At 45.5% G+C, this 12862-nt stretch overlaps 3 protein-coding genes across 4 annotated transcripts in view; 2 read left to right on the top strand and 1 right to left on the bottom strand.

Annotated features, from left to right (window-relative positions):
- The first annotated feature begins 409 nt into the window (after window positions 1-409).
- On the top strand, window positions 410-10163 carry LOC105559784 (coatomer subunit alpha). The gene is made up of 6 exons (XM_012008363.1): window positions 410-642; window positions 5526-5941; window positions 6189-6997; window positions 7192-8139; window positions 8250-9422; window positions 9498-10163. Exons 1-6 carry the CDS (start codon window positions 563-565, stop codon window positions 9699-9701), a joined length of 3630 nt encoding a protein of 1209 aa, XP_011863753.1. The 5' UTR covers window positions 410-562; the 3' UTR covers window positions 9702-10163.
- LOC105559783 lies at window positions 1067-2950 on the bottom strand. Its single transcript, XM_012008362.1, has 2 exons — window positions 2369-2950; window positions 1067-2215 (listed from the first exon to the last, which is right to left on the bottom strand). Exons 1-2 carry the CDS (start codon window positions 2429-2431, stop codon window positions 1211-1213), a joined length of 1068 nt encoding a protein of 355 aa, XP_011863752.1. The 5' UTR covers window positions 2432-2950; the 3' UTR covers window positions 1067-1210.
- Window positions 10164-12286: 2123 nt separating the features above from the next.
- Window positions 12287-12862, top strand: part of LOC105559785 (host cell factor) — a 9740-nt gene continuing 9164 nt past the window's right edge. Inside the window, exon 1 of one of the 2 annotated variants that reach the window (XM_012008364.1) lies at window positions 12287-12700. In XM_012008364.1, the coding sequence (XP_011863754.1) occupies window positions 12541-12700 (160 nt within the window). In that variant the 5' untranslated portion in view covers window positions 12287-12540. The remainder of the gene's footprint in view (window positions 12701-12862) is intronic. The other variant, XM_012008365.1, reaches the window with a different exon arrangement.

A 12862-nucleotide genomic window follows, 5' to 3' on the forward strand; every position in this document is an offset into this window, starting at 1 on the left:
GATTATTCTTACGACTACGACTCTGCGACTCGCATTGTAGACAGAACCGAGAATCATTGTAGCGGAGGCTTTATTCTTACGACTACGACTCTGCGACTCGCATTGTAGACAGAACCGAGAATCATTGTAGCGGAGGCTTAATAGTACCCTACGACTTTACGACTTCTATGTAGACGAGGCTAAAGCCTCGTCCACATAGAATTTATCTAAAGATGCTAAATGGAACATTTCATTGGCTACGGAGTATCTAAAGATGATCTTAAAACAGTCTTGAATATAAAATCTGACTACGAATACGGGTCTATGATTGCACCGCGACGGCGCACCGGTGTTTTTAGGGAGTTGATTTTGTAACTGGAATTAGTCACTAGACGAGAAGGCGCGCGGAAAAGTAGCGCGCGCACGAGAGAGTCGCGTCTACGTGCCGCATCGGTGAATCGCAGTTCGTGGTTGCGTAGTGACGTGTCTCTTCCGTCGTGTCAAAAAGTTTGAAGAATTTCGAGAGGGTGATGTTTAATTAGTATTGCGTGGTATTGTGTCACGCGCTGAGAAATTCGCCAAGATGCTGACGAAGTTTGAGACCAAGTCCGCGCGAGTGAAGGGCTTGTCCTTTCACCCGAAACGTCCCTGGGTGCTCGCGAGGTAAACTGACAGACGTCCTTAAACTAATTGCTTGACCATTTGCTTGGCATTTTACTAATAACACATTTGTCAGCTTGCACATACGAGAGCAAAATGTCTCGTAAACCACGTTGGAGAATTATTAGTTGATTATTATCGCGTGTTTGTAATCGTATGTTAACATAACCTATTGTTTAACGCACAGTGTTTTCAATCATTTGAATACGGGCACTAAAGCCCGGTTTCACCAACGTCGTTTAATTTTAATCTTAGCTTGATTCGTTCTTTGTCTCTTTCCAACTGTTACTTTAGATAGAGACAAACATGAATTAAACTAAGATTAAAGTTAAGCGACGTTTGGTGAAACTGGGCCTAAGCGTATAAAAAAAGGGATTACTTTGTCCATTATTTTCGTCGTACTAAGAAAATTGGTCCACAACTTATGTAATAAATATCAAAAGTGTCAACAGATTTATTTTGATAATTTAAACAGTATTTATAATTGCAGATTTGGTGGCGTTTTATTAGTAAAACCTACTGTTGTAAATGCAATACAAAAAAAATAGGGTATGGCGTGTGGATTTAGATTTCAATTGAGACCCTTCGCCGTTGCAGTACTCGATTTCTCTGTCAAGGGACTCGTTTCTGTACTCGCAAGCTCAGTGCTGCTCGCTTCGCTGCCCGCGGTCCGTTGAGTGGAACTTTGAGTTGCCATCGCAGTCGCGCTGGTCGGAGGTTCCGCCTTGACTTTCTCAGACGTGGTCGTTGACTCGAGTTTGCTCGCAGAAGTAGGCAGACCCGACGACGTTTCTTCCTCTCCGTTTGTCGTCGATTCTGGATTGAATCTTGACGCTATCGTATTGGACTCTGCCGAGTTAGACGCAGAGTTGGTGACATTTGTTTGCGAGCTAACAACGTGCGGCTCTGCGGGTGGTTTCATAGTCTCAGCAGCTGTCGACGTCGACTCGGAATTGCTGCCGGGAATGATCGGCGATACTCGATAAAACAGCGACACGGGATTGTAGATGTCGAAGTTGTGCAAGGGCAGTTCTAGGCGAGCGTAGGGATTGTAAGGATAGTACTGGCTCGGCATCACGTTCGGCGATATCTGATATCTCGGAAATAGCGGAAGGTTCAAGAAATTTTCTCGAAGCGCGGGATAGGACACGTCCACGAGAGAAACCCGTTGAAAGCTCGGCTGTTGTTCGATAAGATTGTTGTCCGCTTGGGAATTTGCAGATTTCTTCCCTTCACCCGGAACTTTAGTGTTCGCGTCGAGATTCTGTTTCTCGGTACTTTCGGATTTAGACTGTTCCGAGGACATCATGTTCTCTTGGCTTTTATCCGTTTGCGAATATTCCTCTGGCATCTTCCTCGAGTCCATTTCGTCCTTCAGTCTGTTCTTGGAGTCGGCGCCAGTTGTAAAGACAACGTTACTTTCGCCGCCATTGAAGTCCTGAGTTGTGTAGGAATATCCGCTGAAAGCGGGATTGGATTCGGACGTGTATATCAACTGTGGCGTGATAGAGAACGGCAGCTGAACGCCCTGATACGGAACGGAGTACGTTTTCACCGATGTTGTACTTAGCAAGAGCTGAAAAAAATAAGACTCATCTCACTTCAACGTGAACTCTATTCGTACGAAGTCACGCGCGTAAGAGGCGAGTTTCAAATTTAGATTCGAGATTGAAATTATTGAAACAGTCGGGACGACGGATTTTTCTTTCGAGCGCAAACGTGTACTTACAATAGCGGCGGTAAAAAACCGAAAAGGCGCCATTGCCGAAGTTTGACAAAGAGATGTGAACATAATGAAATTAAGAGGTGAACTACCAAGACATGTAATGATGTGTTCTCTATATACGCGGTGTCCAGCGTCGCTTAACGTCCCCACCACACTCTCTACACCTCTGCCTCTGATGACCTGGTTCTGCAAAAATGTCCCGGGGGGATATGCGGGGCCTGTCCCTCAATCGTCGTCGGCTTCGTCGAAATGTTATTATGTAGCGCGCGTAGATCGAGTTTCAGATAATTTGCGATCGGCTTCGTCGTAAATGTTATTATGTAGTGCGTGCAGATCAGGTTTCAGATTTTTCTCATATTATCTGGAGAGATACGCCCTGTGTGCCTTTATTTGCCCAGGACGTGTGTAATTTAAAAGGAATATAAATTATGAATGTCGATGCAGTCTTGAGGCAGATTTATCAGTATGCTGCGATTATATATAAATATCGAGAGACACGGTGGTGTCTCTCATCCACTTCCTTATAATAATAATAATGGGCAGGATAGAGAATTCTAAAATGTTTCATAATTAACAATGGAAAAATTATATCGAATTTTAATCGCCAGATATGGTCAACAAAATCACCAATATTGTTAATTACTACTGGCAACCTTAAGAATATTCTAGTTGATTATACACCATTGACCTAAAAAACATGGTGTTTATTCTACAGGGGGAAGGGGATCAAGGGGAAGAAGGAAACAGTAAATTTAAAAATCGCGTATCGACAGTTCGGTGTACGATCGACAACCATATCGACGCACAGTTCTGAAAAGTCGAAATAGACGCGTGAACAACATCTTAAGTAATATATACATGTTATTGCGAATAATATTACCACAGCCCCGGTGGTCGAGCTGGCTAAGACGCCCGTCACGGATTGTAGGAAGGTTCGAATCCCGGCTGGGGTAATATTTTTTCGCAATAAGAATTTTAATCGCCAGATATGGTCAACAAAATCACCAATATTGGAAAAATTATACTTGATTTACTTAATGATATTTGTAGTAGATGAACGTCTCGCTCTTAATATGAGATAGCGGGGTTTCTGTTAAATTAACAAGCGTCATGTATTGGTGGAGCTGTGACATTTTGATGTTATTTTTGGCATCTTTTGCGTTTTGTTTTTCTGGATTTTGCATTATTTCGATAATGCCGTGATCAGAGGTGGGCAGGGCTTCAATAAGACGACTTAGGCCCGGTTTCACCGACGTTGTTTAACTTTAAGCGTAGCTCAACTCGTTCTTTGTGTCTTTCCAACTGTTACTTTAGAAAGAGACAGACGTGAATTAAACAAGATTAAAGTTAAACGACATTTGGTGAAACCAGGTCTTAGGCGCCCGGTTTCACCAAACATCGCTTAACTTTAATCTTAGTTTAATTCATGTTTGTCTCTTTTTAAAGTAACAGTTGGAGAGAGACAAGAAACGAATTAAACTAAGCTTAAAGTTAAACAACGTTGAAACTGGACCTTAGGCCCGGTTGCACCGACGTCGCTTAACTTTAAACTTAGTTTGATTCGTTCTTCACCTCCTTCCAGCTGTTACTTTAAAAAGAGGCAAAGAACGAATTAAGCTAAGCTTAAAGCTAAACAACGTTTGTGAAACCGGGCCCTAATGTTTTGATAGAACAATTTACGACATTTATTAAGGCTAAGTTATGTTAAAAATGTAACAGAAAACGTGATATATTAAAATAGCATGGAACAAATTATTGGAATTACATATTATTTTCGGACCATAAAAACATTAACATGTCTAAAAAAAGTAAACAAGAACTAATCTCAGGTATAAATCTCTTTAGTTTAGGCTACAGCATTGACGTTAGAAATGTTTGCTAAGGAAAATTGCTATTCTTGACGCTATTTTGCGTTACTTTGCGTTTTCAAAACGTGTTAAAACGAAGTTGGAGACTCCAAAATGTAAAGAAATGACATTAAAAACGTTCCTGGGGCATTTTGCGAAATTTTGCGTACAAAGACAACATCAAAATGTCACACCTCTATCTATTGGTTCCACCGTGAATTTATTGCTCTTGAAGTGGAGTCTGTTTAGTGGAAACTTCATTGTAAAAAAAAAGAGATTTGTCATTGAATTCGGACGTTGATAAACCTGGTATCTCACATTAGAAGCCTATCTCATTATGGGGAACTTTCCTGTAATAACAGCCTCGTTGTTTATATGAATTATGTTTTAAATTAACGGGCGTAACCAGAATATAATGATATATTACGCTTAAATGCTGACCCAATGATAAATTTGGCAATCAGTTTTAATCTCTTTGTATGAGCGAATGAGTTGTCACAGCAGGTGTTTAATATTCATGCGTGTATTAAAAGGATTATCGGTAGGTGGTTGAATCGAAGGACTCGCGAACGATGGTGCGTTCCTTTGGCATTCAAATTCAAGTGAATGTACCACGCCTATCTCTCAAGATAATACGAACGAGATACAAGGTGGCTAAATGCAGAATTGCGGAGATCCATTTTTCACCGATGTCCCAATTGCTGACATCTGCAATCGATAATCGCAGGAAGCGCCTGAATCCGTTTGAAAATAATGGAAGCTGTGCGCTAATCTCGAGACACACGATAATCTTGATCCTCAGACTCGCATTGTTTTCGTTGCATTATTGTGACACCCAGTATGGAGGCGTAGGCCCGCCCGAAATCCAGTTTCCGAATGACCTCTATATTTATACTTCATTTTGTAATCGCACGCCCAGACGAAATACTTCGTGCGAACCACCGCTTTGCGCAATCCCGGGCATTCACTAAGGTTCCTCTTATGGCTTACGGCAATTGAAAAGGAGAATAACAACACGCATGGTGTGCGAACTAATAAGCAGCTTCGCAAATGACATATTTATAGAACAAAGTGCATTCGCGCAGAAGACTGCGAGAATTATGTAACGCTGAAAGTATGAGAAGTTGCATTTAAAATTTAAACTGCAGATTGTAAAAATTTATTAAAAAGTATATGTTTAACGGACTTTCTATCTCATATTTAATTACACGCAGTAGCCATCGTGTTCTGTGCAAAAGAACTGAGTTAAATTAACAATTGAATAAAAATGTCGCATCGCATCTAAATCTTGTGCGTTCGTAAATGAATTGCAGTTTACACAATGGCGTTATCCAGCTGTGGGATTACCGTATGTGCGCCCTGCTCGACAAATTCGACGAGCACGACGGGCCCGTTCGAGGCATATGCTTCCACAATCAGCAGCCGCTGTTTGTCTCCGGCGGCGACGACTACAAGATCAAAGTTTGGAACTACAAGCAACGGAGATGCATCTTCACCCTGCTGGGTCACCTGGATTACATAAGGACCACGATGTTCCATCAGGAATATCCCTGGATCCTCAGTGCCTCGGACGATCAGACTATTCGTATCTGGAACTGGCAGAGCCGCACCTGCATCTGCGTGCTGACCGGGCACAATCATTACGTGATGTGTGCCCAGTTTCATCCCACGGAGGACATCATCGTGTCGGCCTCGTTGGACCAAACGGTCCGCGTTTGGGACATTTCCGGTTCGTGCAGGGATCTCGCGTAACTCCGAAAATTAAAGTTATAAATCGAAATGAAGAATTGGACCCGAGGCTCTTCTCAAATTTTATTTCACGAAAAACCAGTAAACTTATATACGCAGTAGATTCTTTAGTATTTATATTTTTGTCATTGCCGCAGTTAATCGTAGAATCCAAGAGAAAATTTCGTAACTACGGGACTACTGACAGAGACGCGTGTACCGCGGTAACCGAGCGAATGCAATTGCAGGATTGCGCAAGAAGAACGTGGCGCCGGGCCCGGGAGGTCTCGAGGATCACCTGAAGAATCCGGGGGCGACCGATTTATTCGGCCAGGCCGATGCGGTAGTCAAGTATGTCCTGGAAGGTCACGACAGAGGCGTAAACTGGGCATGCTTTCACGGGACGTTACCTCTCATTGTCTCCGGAGCTGACGACCGGCAGATAAAAATGTGGCGTATGAACGACGCCAAGGCTTGGGAAGTGGACACGTGTCGCGGCCATTACAACAACGTGTCCTGCGTGCTGTTTCATCCGCGGCAGGACCTCATTCTCTCCAATTCGGAGGACAAGAGCATCAGAGTCTGGGACATGACGAAGCGCACGTGCCTGCACACGTTCAGGCGGGAACACGAGAGATTCTGGGTGCTCGCCGCGCATCCGACGCTCAATCTCTTCGCTGCCGGCCACGATTCCGGAATGATCATTTTCAAACTCGAGCGAGAACGCCCCGCGTACGCGGTTTACGGGAACGTTCTGTATTACGTGAAGGACCGTTTCCTGCGGAAGCTGGACTTCAGCACGTCGAAGGACACGTCGGTGATGCAGATACGCGGCGGAGGGAAAACACCGCCCTACAGCATGTCGTACAATCAGGCGGAGAATAGCGTTTTAATATGCACAAGATCGCCCTCGAATATCGAGAACAGTACTTACGATTTGTACATGATACCGCGCGAGGGAGACTCGAGCACGGACGCCGATACGAAACGAGCATCCGGTGTTACTGCCATTTGGGTCGCGAGAAATCGATTCGCTGTACTGGATCGAGCATACTCTGTAAGTTAGCATATTTTGTACATAGTTCCATAAACTTCAGAAAGTTTAAAATTCAACAATTTTACTTGAAATGATTAATCGAGATTTTATTTGCATATTCCTTGCGATATTTTTGGAAACAATTCGTTATTTTATATCTCTACTATATTGTTTTACCACACGTGTAGTTTAACAGCGGGTATTTCCCTTTTCAGTTGGTTATTAAGAACCTGAAGAACGAGGTGACGAAAAAAGTGCAAATTCCAAATTGCGACGAGATATTTTACGCCGGCACTGGCATGTTGCTTCTGCGCGATCCGGAACAGGTAACGCTGTTCGACGTACAGCAGAAGAGAACTTTGGCAGAGGAGAAAATTGCCAAGTGCAGATACGTCGTGTGGTCCAGCGACATGTCCCACGTCGCACTGCTGGCCAAGCACACCGTCAATATTTGCAATCGTCGGCTGGACTCTCTCTGTTGCATACACGAAAACACCAGAGTGAAGTCCGGCGCCTGGGACGATTCCGGCGTGTTCATTTACACGACCAGCAATCACATTAAATACGCGATCAGCAACGGCGATTACGGCATCATTCGCACGCTAGATTTACCGATATACGTGACGAGAGTGAAAGGTAATCAAGTTTACTGCCTGGACCGAGAGTGCAAGCCGAGGATCCTCCGAATTGATCCGACGGAGTACAAATTCAAGCTCGCGCTGATCAACAGGAAATACGAGGAAGTTTTGCACATGGTTCGCAACGCGAATCTCGTTGGCCAATCGATTATAGCGTACCTGCAGCAGAAGGGATATCCAGAAGTGGCGCTTCACTTCGTGAAAGACGAAAAGACCAGATTCGGCCTCGCGCTCGAATGTGGAAATATCGAAGTCGCGCTGGAGGCGGCGAGGTTGCTCGATCAGAAGTCGTGCTGGGAGAGCTTGGCGCAAACCGCTTTGCTGCAAGGCAATCACCAGGTCGTGGAGATGTGCTATCAGAGGACCAAGAACTTCGAGAAGCTGGCTTTCCTCTATCTGATAACCGGCAACCTAGAGAAGCTACGTAAAATGATAAAAATCGCGGAGATTCGGAAAGATGTGTCCGGGCAGTATCAAGGAAGCTTGCTTCTTGGAGACATCTACGAACGGGCTAAGATTTTGCGGGTACGTTATCTCTATTGATCGGCGTATATTTTATACGTGTGGAGAACGAAAGTCTTCGTTGGCTCTGACTATTGGTTACAATTATAATAGATAAACATTTCTGTTCGTAGAGCTCTGGACAAGCATCGTTGGCGTACGTTACTGAAAAGATTCACGGGATATCGAACGAAGACGACGACGGCGAGTACGAGTCGATGAGCGAGGAACTATCTGCGTTGGAAAAAGGCGCCGCGTATCTCCGTCCGCCCGTACCTATTCAGCAAGCCGAGAACAACTGGCCGCTGCTGACCGTATCGAAAGGCTTCTTCGAAGGCGCGATGATGTCTCGCAGCAGGACTCAAGTGGCCGCCGCTCTCGCCCTGGAAGACAACGGCGAAGCGACGCCCGAGGGATGGGGCAATGACGAGGAGCTCGGCATAGACGACGAGGAAGGCGTGGACGCGGAAATCGCGCCGGAAGGCGAAGAGAATCCCGGATGGGACGTCGAGGACGTCGAACTTCCGCCGGAACTCGAAGCCGCGGCGACCTCCGACGAAGGCAACAACTACGAGTGTCTACCTACTAAAGGAGTTTCGCCGCCGCAGCATTGGGTCAATAATTCTAAATTGGTGGTCGACCATATATTGGCTGGGTCGTTCGAGTCCGCTTTTAGACTGTTGAATAATCAGGTGGGAGTGGTGGAGTTCGGGCCGTATGAATCTCTGTTTTTAAATACATACGCCCGCTCCAGGACGTCCCACGCGTGTCTACCTAACATACCGTCGTTATATGGATATCCCCAAAGAAATTGGAAGGATTCTAGTTGGAAGGATGCCGCGTCGAAGACGGGTTTACCCGCGGTGGGGTTGCACCTTGCCGAGCTAGTTCAGCGTCTTCAAGTGTGCTATCAATTGACGACCAATGGCAAGTTTGCCAAGGCGGTAGAGAAGCTGCAGAGTATATTGCTGAGTGTGCCGTTACTCGTTGTCGACACCAAGCAAGACATCGCGGAGGCTCAGCAGCTGATTCAGATTTGTCGCGAGTATATCCTGGGTCTGAAGATGGAGACCGAGCGTAAAAGTTTGCCGAGGGCCACGTTAGCGGAGCAGAAGAGGATTTGCGAGATGGCGGCTTACTTTACGCACTGTAATCTGCAACCCGTACATCAGATTCTCACTCTTCAAGTAGCCGTGAATTTGTTCTACAAACTGAAGAATTACAAGACCGCCGCGTCGTTCGCGAGAAGATTACTCGAGCTCGGACCAAATCCAGAACTGGCACAAAAAATTCGGGTCCTATTGCAGGTAATTTCATTTCTACTGCAAATTAATATTTGTATAGATGATTAACGTCTAAGAATTTGATTTGTTCTCTTTCAGTCTTGTGACAAGAATCCTGTCGACGAGCATAAATTAGTGTACGACGAGCACAATCCGTTTTCATTGTGCGCGAGCACGTTTGCACCAATTTACAAAGGAAAACCAGAGGTGAAGTGTCCCTTATGCGGCGCCAGTTATAATCCACAGTTTAAAGATACAGTATGCAAAATATGCGAAGTCGCTTTGATAGGCAAAGAACATTAATATCCCATTTATATTGTTATCAATTTGTGAATTTTCAGTCAGTCGGAGAGAGTGAAAGATTAATACGGTTTTCCTTAATTTTAGGATGTTGAATATACAATTGTAATTTAAATAATTTTAAATTAGAGATGTAAGTAAATAAGCAAAACATATTTCTAGCTTCACCCCAAAAGTAGTTGTACTTTAGCATTCCGTGAAAAGAGTAGAAGTGAATCTTGACATACATGAAATCAAATGTCCATTCATTGAATGCATGTGACAATTTCCTTTGTATATTTCTATTGTTTTTATTTTAATTTACAGCATCTATTTTGCTTTATATAAAAACTGTTAAAAATGAACATTAAATTTAATAAACATGGCGACGACAAATATCTTAAACTAGGATGATTTATATGAAAAATAACGATATATTTATGTAAGTACATTGTTTACAAATAAAATCCTACAAATTCCTATTGAGTAACGGCAATTTGCTTAACATACGATGTCAAAATTAACAAAGTAATATATAACTATACATATAAAATTAATATATCAAGAATACCTTGAAATATATAAAAAGCTTATAATGAAATTTCATCAATAATTTCTAATTCGGCAATGTACGTTTAAAATGTACATAAAATTATGAATTTTATTACTACTGCATATTTAAATATCTTCACGACGCTCTTTTACATTTTTCCTCACATATTTACTTGTAATATTTACAAAGCATATTAGAAGAAAGGCGTGATTTTGCTTGGGCAGATGACAATCAACACCTGAAATTTTCTGGACAATTTATCTCCGCAGTAAATACATTTCCGAGTATGCGATTGGTCGATTTTTCTCTGCCTATGCTAGTGAAAAATATCCGCCCTCGTATTGAACTAATCGAAAGAGACTCGAAAGAACCGTCGACAATTTACTTCATATATCTCTATTATATTGTCTTTATTTTAATTTACAGCATCTATTTTGCTTTATATAAAAACTATTAAAAATGAGCATTAAATTTAATAAACATGGCGACGATAAATAACTAGGATGATTTATATGAAAAATAACGATATATTTGTGTAAGTACATTGTTTACAAATAAAATCCTACAAATTCCTATTGAGTAACGGCAATTTGCTCAACATACGATGTCAAAATTAACATATAAAGTAATACACAACTATACATATAAAATTAATATATCAAGAATACCTTAGAATATATAAAAAGCTTATAATTAAATTTTATTAATAATTTCTAATCCGCCAATGTACGTATAAAATGTACATGACATTCTGAATTTTATTATTACTGCATGTTTAAATATCTTCACACGCTCTTTTACATTTTTCCTCACATATTTACTTGTAATATTTCCAAAGCATATTAGAAGAAAGGCGTGATTTTGCTTGGACAGATTACAATCAACGCCTGTAATTTTCTGGACAATTTATCTCCGCCGTAAACACATTTCCGAGCGCGCGATTGGTCGATTTTTCTCTGCTTACGCTAGTGAAAAATTCCCGCCCTCGTATTGGACTAATCGAAAGAGACTCCGACAGAACCGTCGACCTTTTCCCACCTTTTCGAGGAATCGATCGATCGCTCGAGCGCCGCGCGAGTTTCCCCGCAGAAGAACGCGGCGTAGGTTGGCAATGCGCTTGTTACCGCTCGTCACCGACGCGTTGTGTGCAATGGTGGATGAGGTCCGACGAGTTACCGCTCGTGCGCGCCATCGAGCTACAGAATATTACGGACGTTTCCCCGATAAGTACAACGGAATCCCTCGCCGCCGGTGGCTGGTCGTCGCGTCTCGCCTGTGACGAGCGCCAGGTCGCGGATATTCGTCGCCCCGCCCGGTGTCGCTCGATCGTGCCACAGTGATATCTTGCCGCTCCGTTTTTCGTTCGTTTTGACGCAGGTTTCACCGCGAGAAGGTACGGCGGCTACGGTAGCGGGCGAAGAGGCGGGAGAGAGGATCGCGCGCGCGCGCGCGCGTGCTCGCTCGCCGAGAGAGAAGCCACCCCCTTTCCGCTCCCCCGAGATCTCGACGCCGCCTGCCGCCGATTAATTTCGAGATTATCGAATTCTCGAGCCCGCTCGATCGTCGCGCGCGACATGAGCGGGCCGCGAGCGCGTATCCGCCCGGGTCGCGGCGCGACGTCGAGTCCGCGCTCTAGCGCGCGCGCCTAGTCTGTGGCCGTAAACACCGCGTATACGTAAATACGGACGTACACGCATACACGGTGCGCGTCGCCTCTCTCTCTCTCTCTCTGCGCGTGTGTGTACGTGTTGCGCGCCGCTGGCTGGGACACACACCGTTCTTGTTAGCGGCGAGTCTCGGCGCCCCCGGAGTTCGTTCGCGACCCGCGGCTTTTGTCACGAATACGGAAAAGTGCGGAGGTACCGCGCGCGCGATCGCGAGAACGGGCCGCGTCGCTGCCGATCGCCGGCCGTGGGGGACGGAGCGTCGAGGCGAGTGCCGGAGAGCAGTGCCGCCGCGGTAGGGACCCGCGCCGTTTCGCGGCGCCCGCGGTGAGGTTAGAATCGGGGACGTACGGCCTCGAGAACGGCCCGGCTCGCGGGGGATCGCGCGAGAGCGGGCGGCGTCGGCGGACTATCCGGGTATCGCCGCTGTCGTCGGGCACGGCCGTCGGCGACGGGCGAGCACGGGCCGCGGTTTCTGTGATAAAGGAGGGGGACGCCCGCGTTAAGGTCCGCCAAGCGCCGCGCTCTACGGTAGACTCGTCGGCGGCGACTACGAGGAGGACGAGGACGACGACGGCGGCTGCGGTGGTGCCCGTAGTGTAGTACGATCGCGCGCTATGAAAAAATGATGTGATCGACGGTCATCATGGCGGCACCCATGCTAAAGTGGAAGCGGATCGCGAATCCGACCGGGCCCCAGCCTCGACCCAGGCACGGCCACCGGGCGGTCGCCATCAAGGATCTCATGGTTGTTTTCGGCGGCGGCAACGAGGGCATCGTCGACGAGCTGCACGTGTACAATACAGGTGAGAGGGAGAGTCCCCCGCTCGCGCTTATACGCCGCCGTGCGTCCCTTTCCCTGTGCGCCGCGCCGTACCTGGCGATTCCCGCGAACCAATATGGCGGCATGCGTTGACAAGACGGTGACCGGCCGGATCCGCGGCCGTGCGCGCCGATTACGCGCGCCG

This window comes from Vollenhovia emeryi, unplaced genomic scaffold (assembly GCF_000949405.1).
Source record: "Vollenhovia emeryi isolate VEMERY1.0 unplaced genomic scaffold, V.emery_V1.0 DF939254.1, whole genome shotgun sequence".
Classification (NCBI taxonomy): domain Eukaryota; kingdom Metazoa; phylum Arthropoda; class Insecta; order Hymenoptera; family Formicidae; genus Vollenhovia; species Vollenhovia emeryi.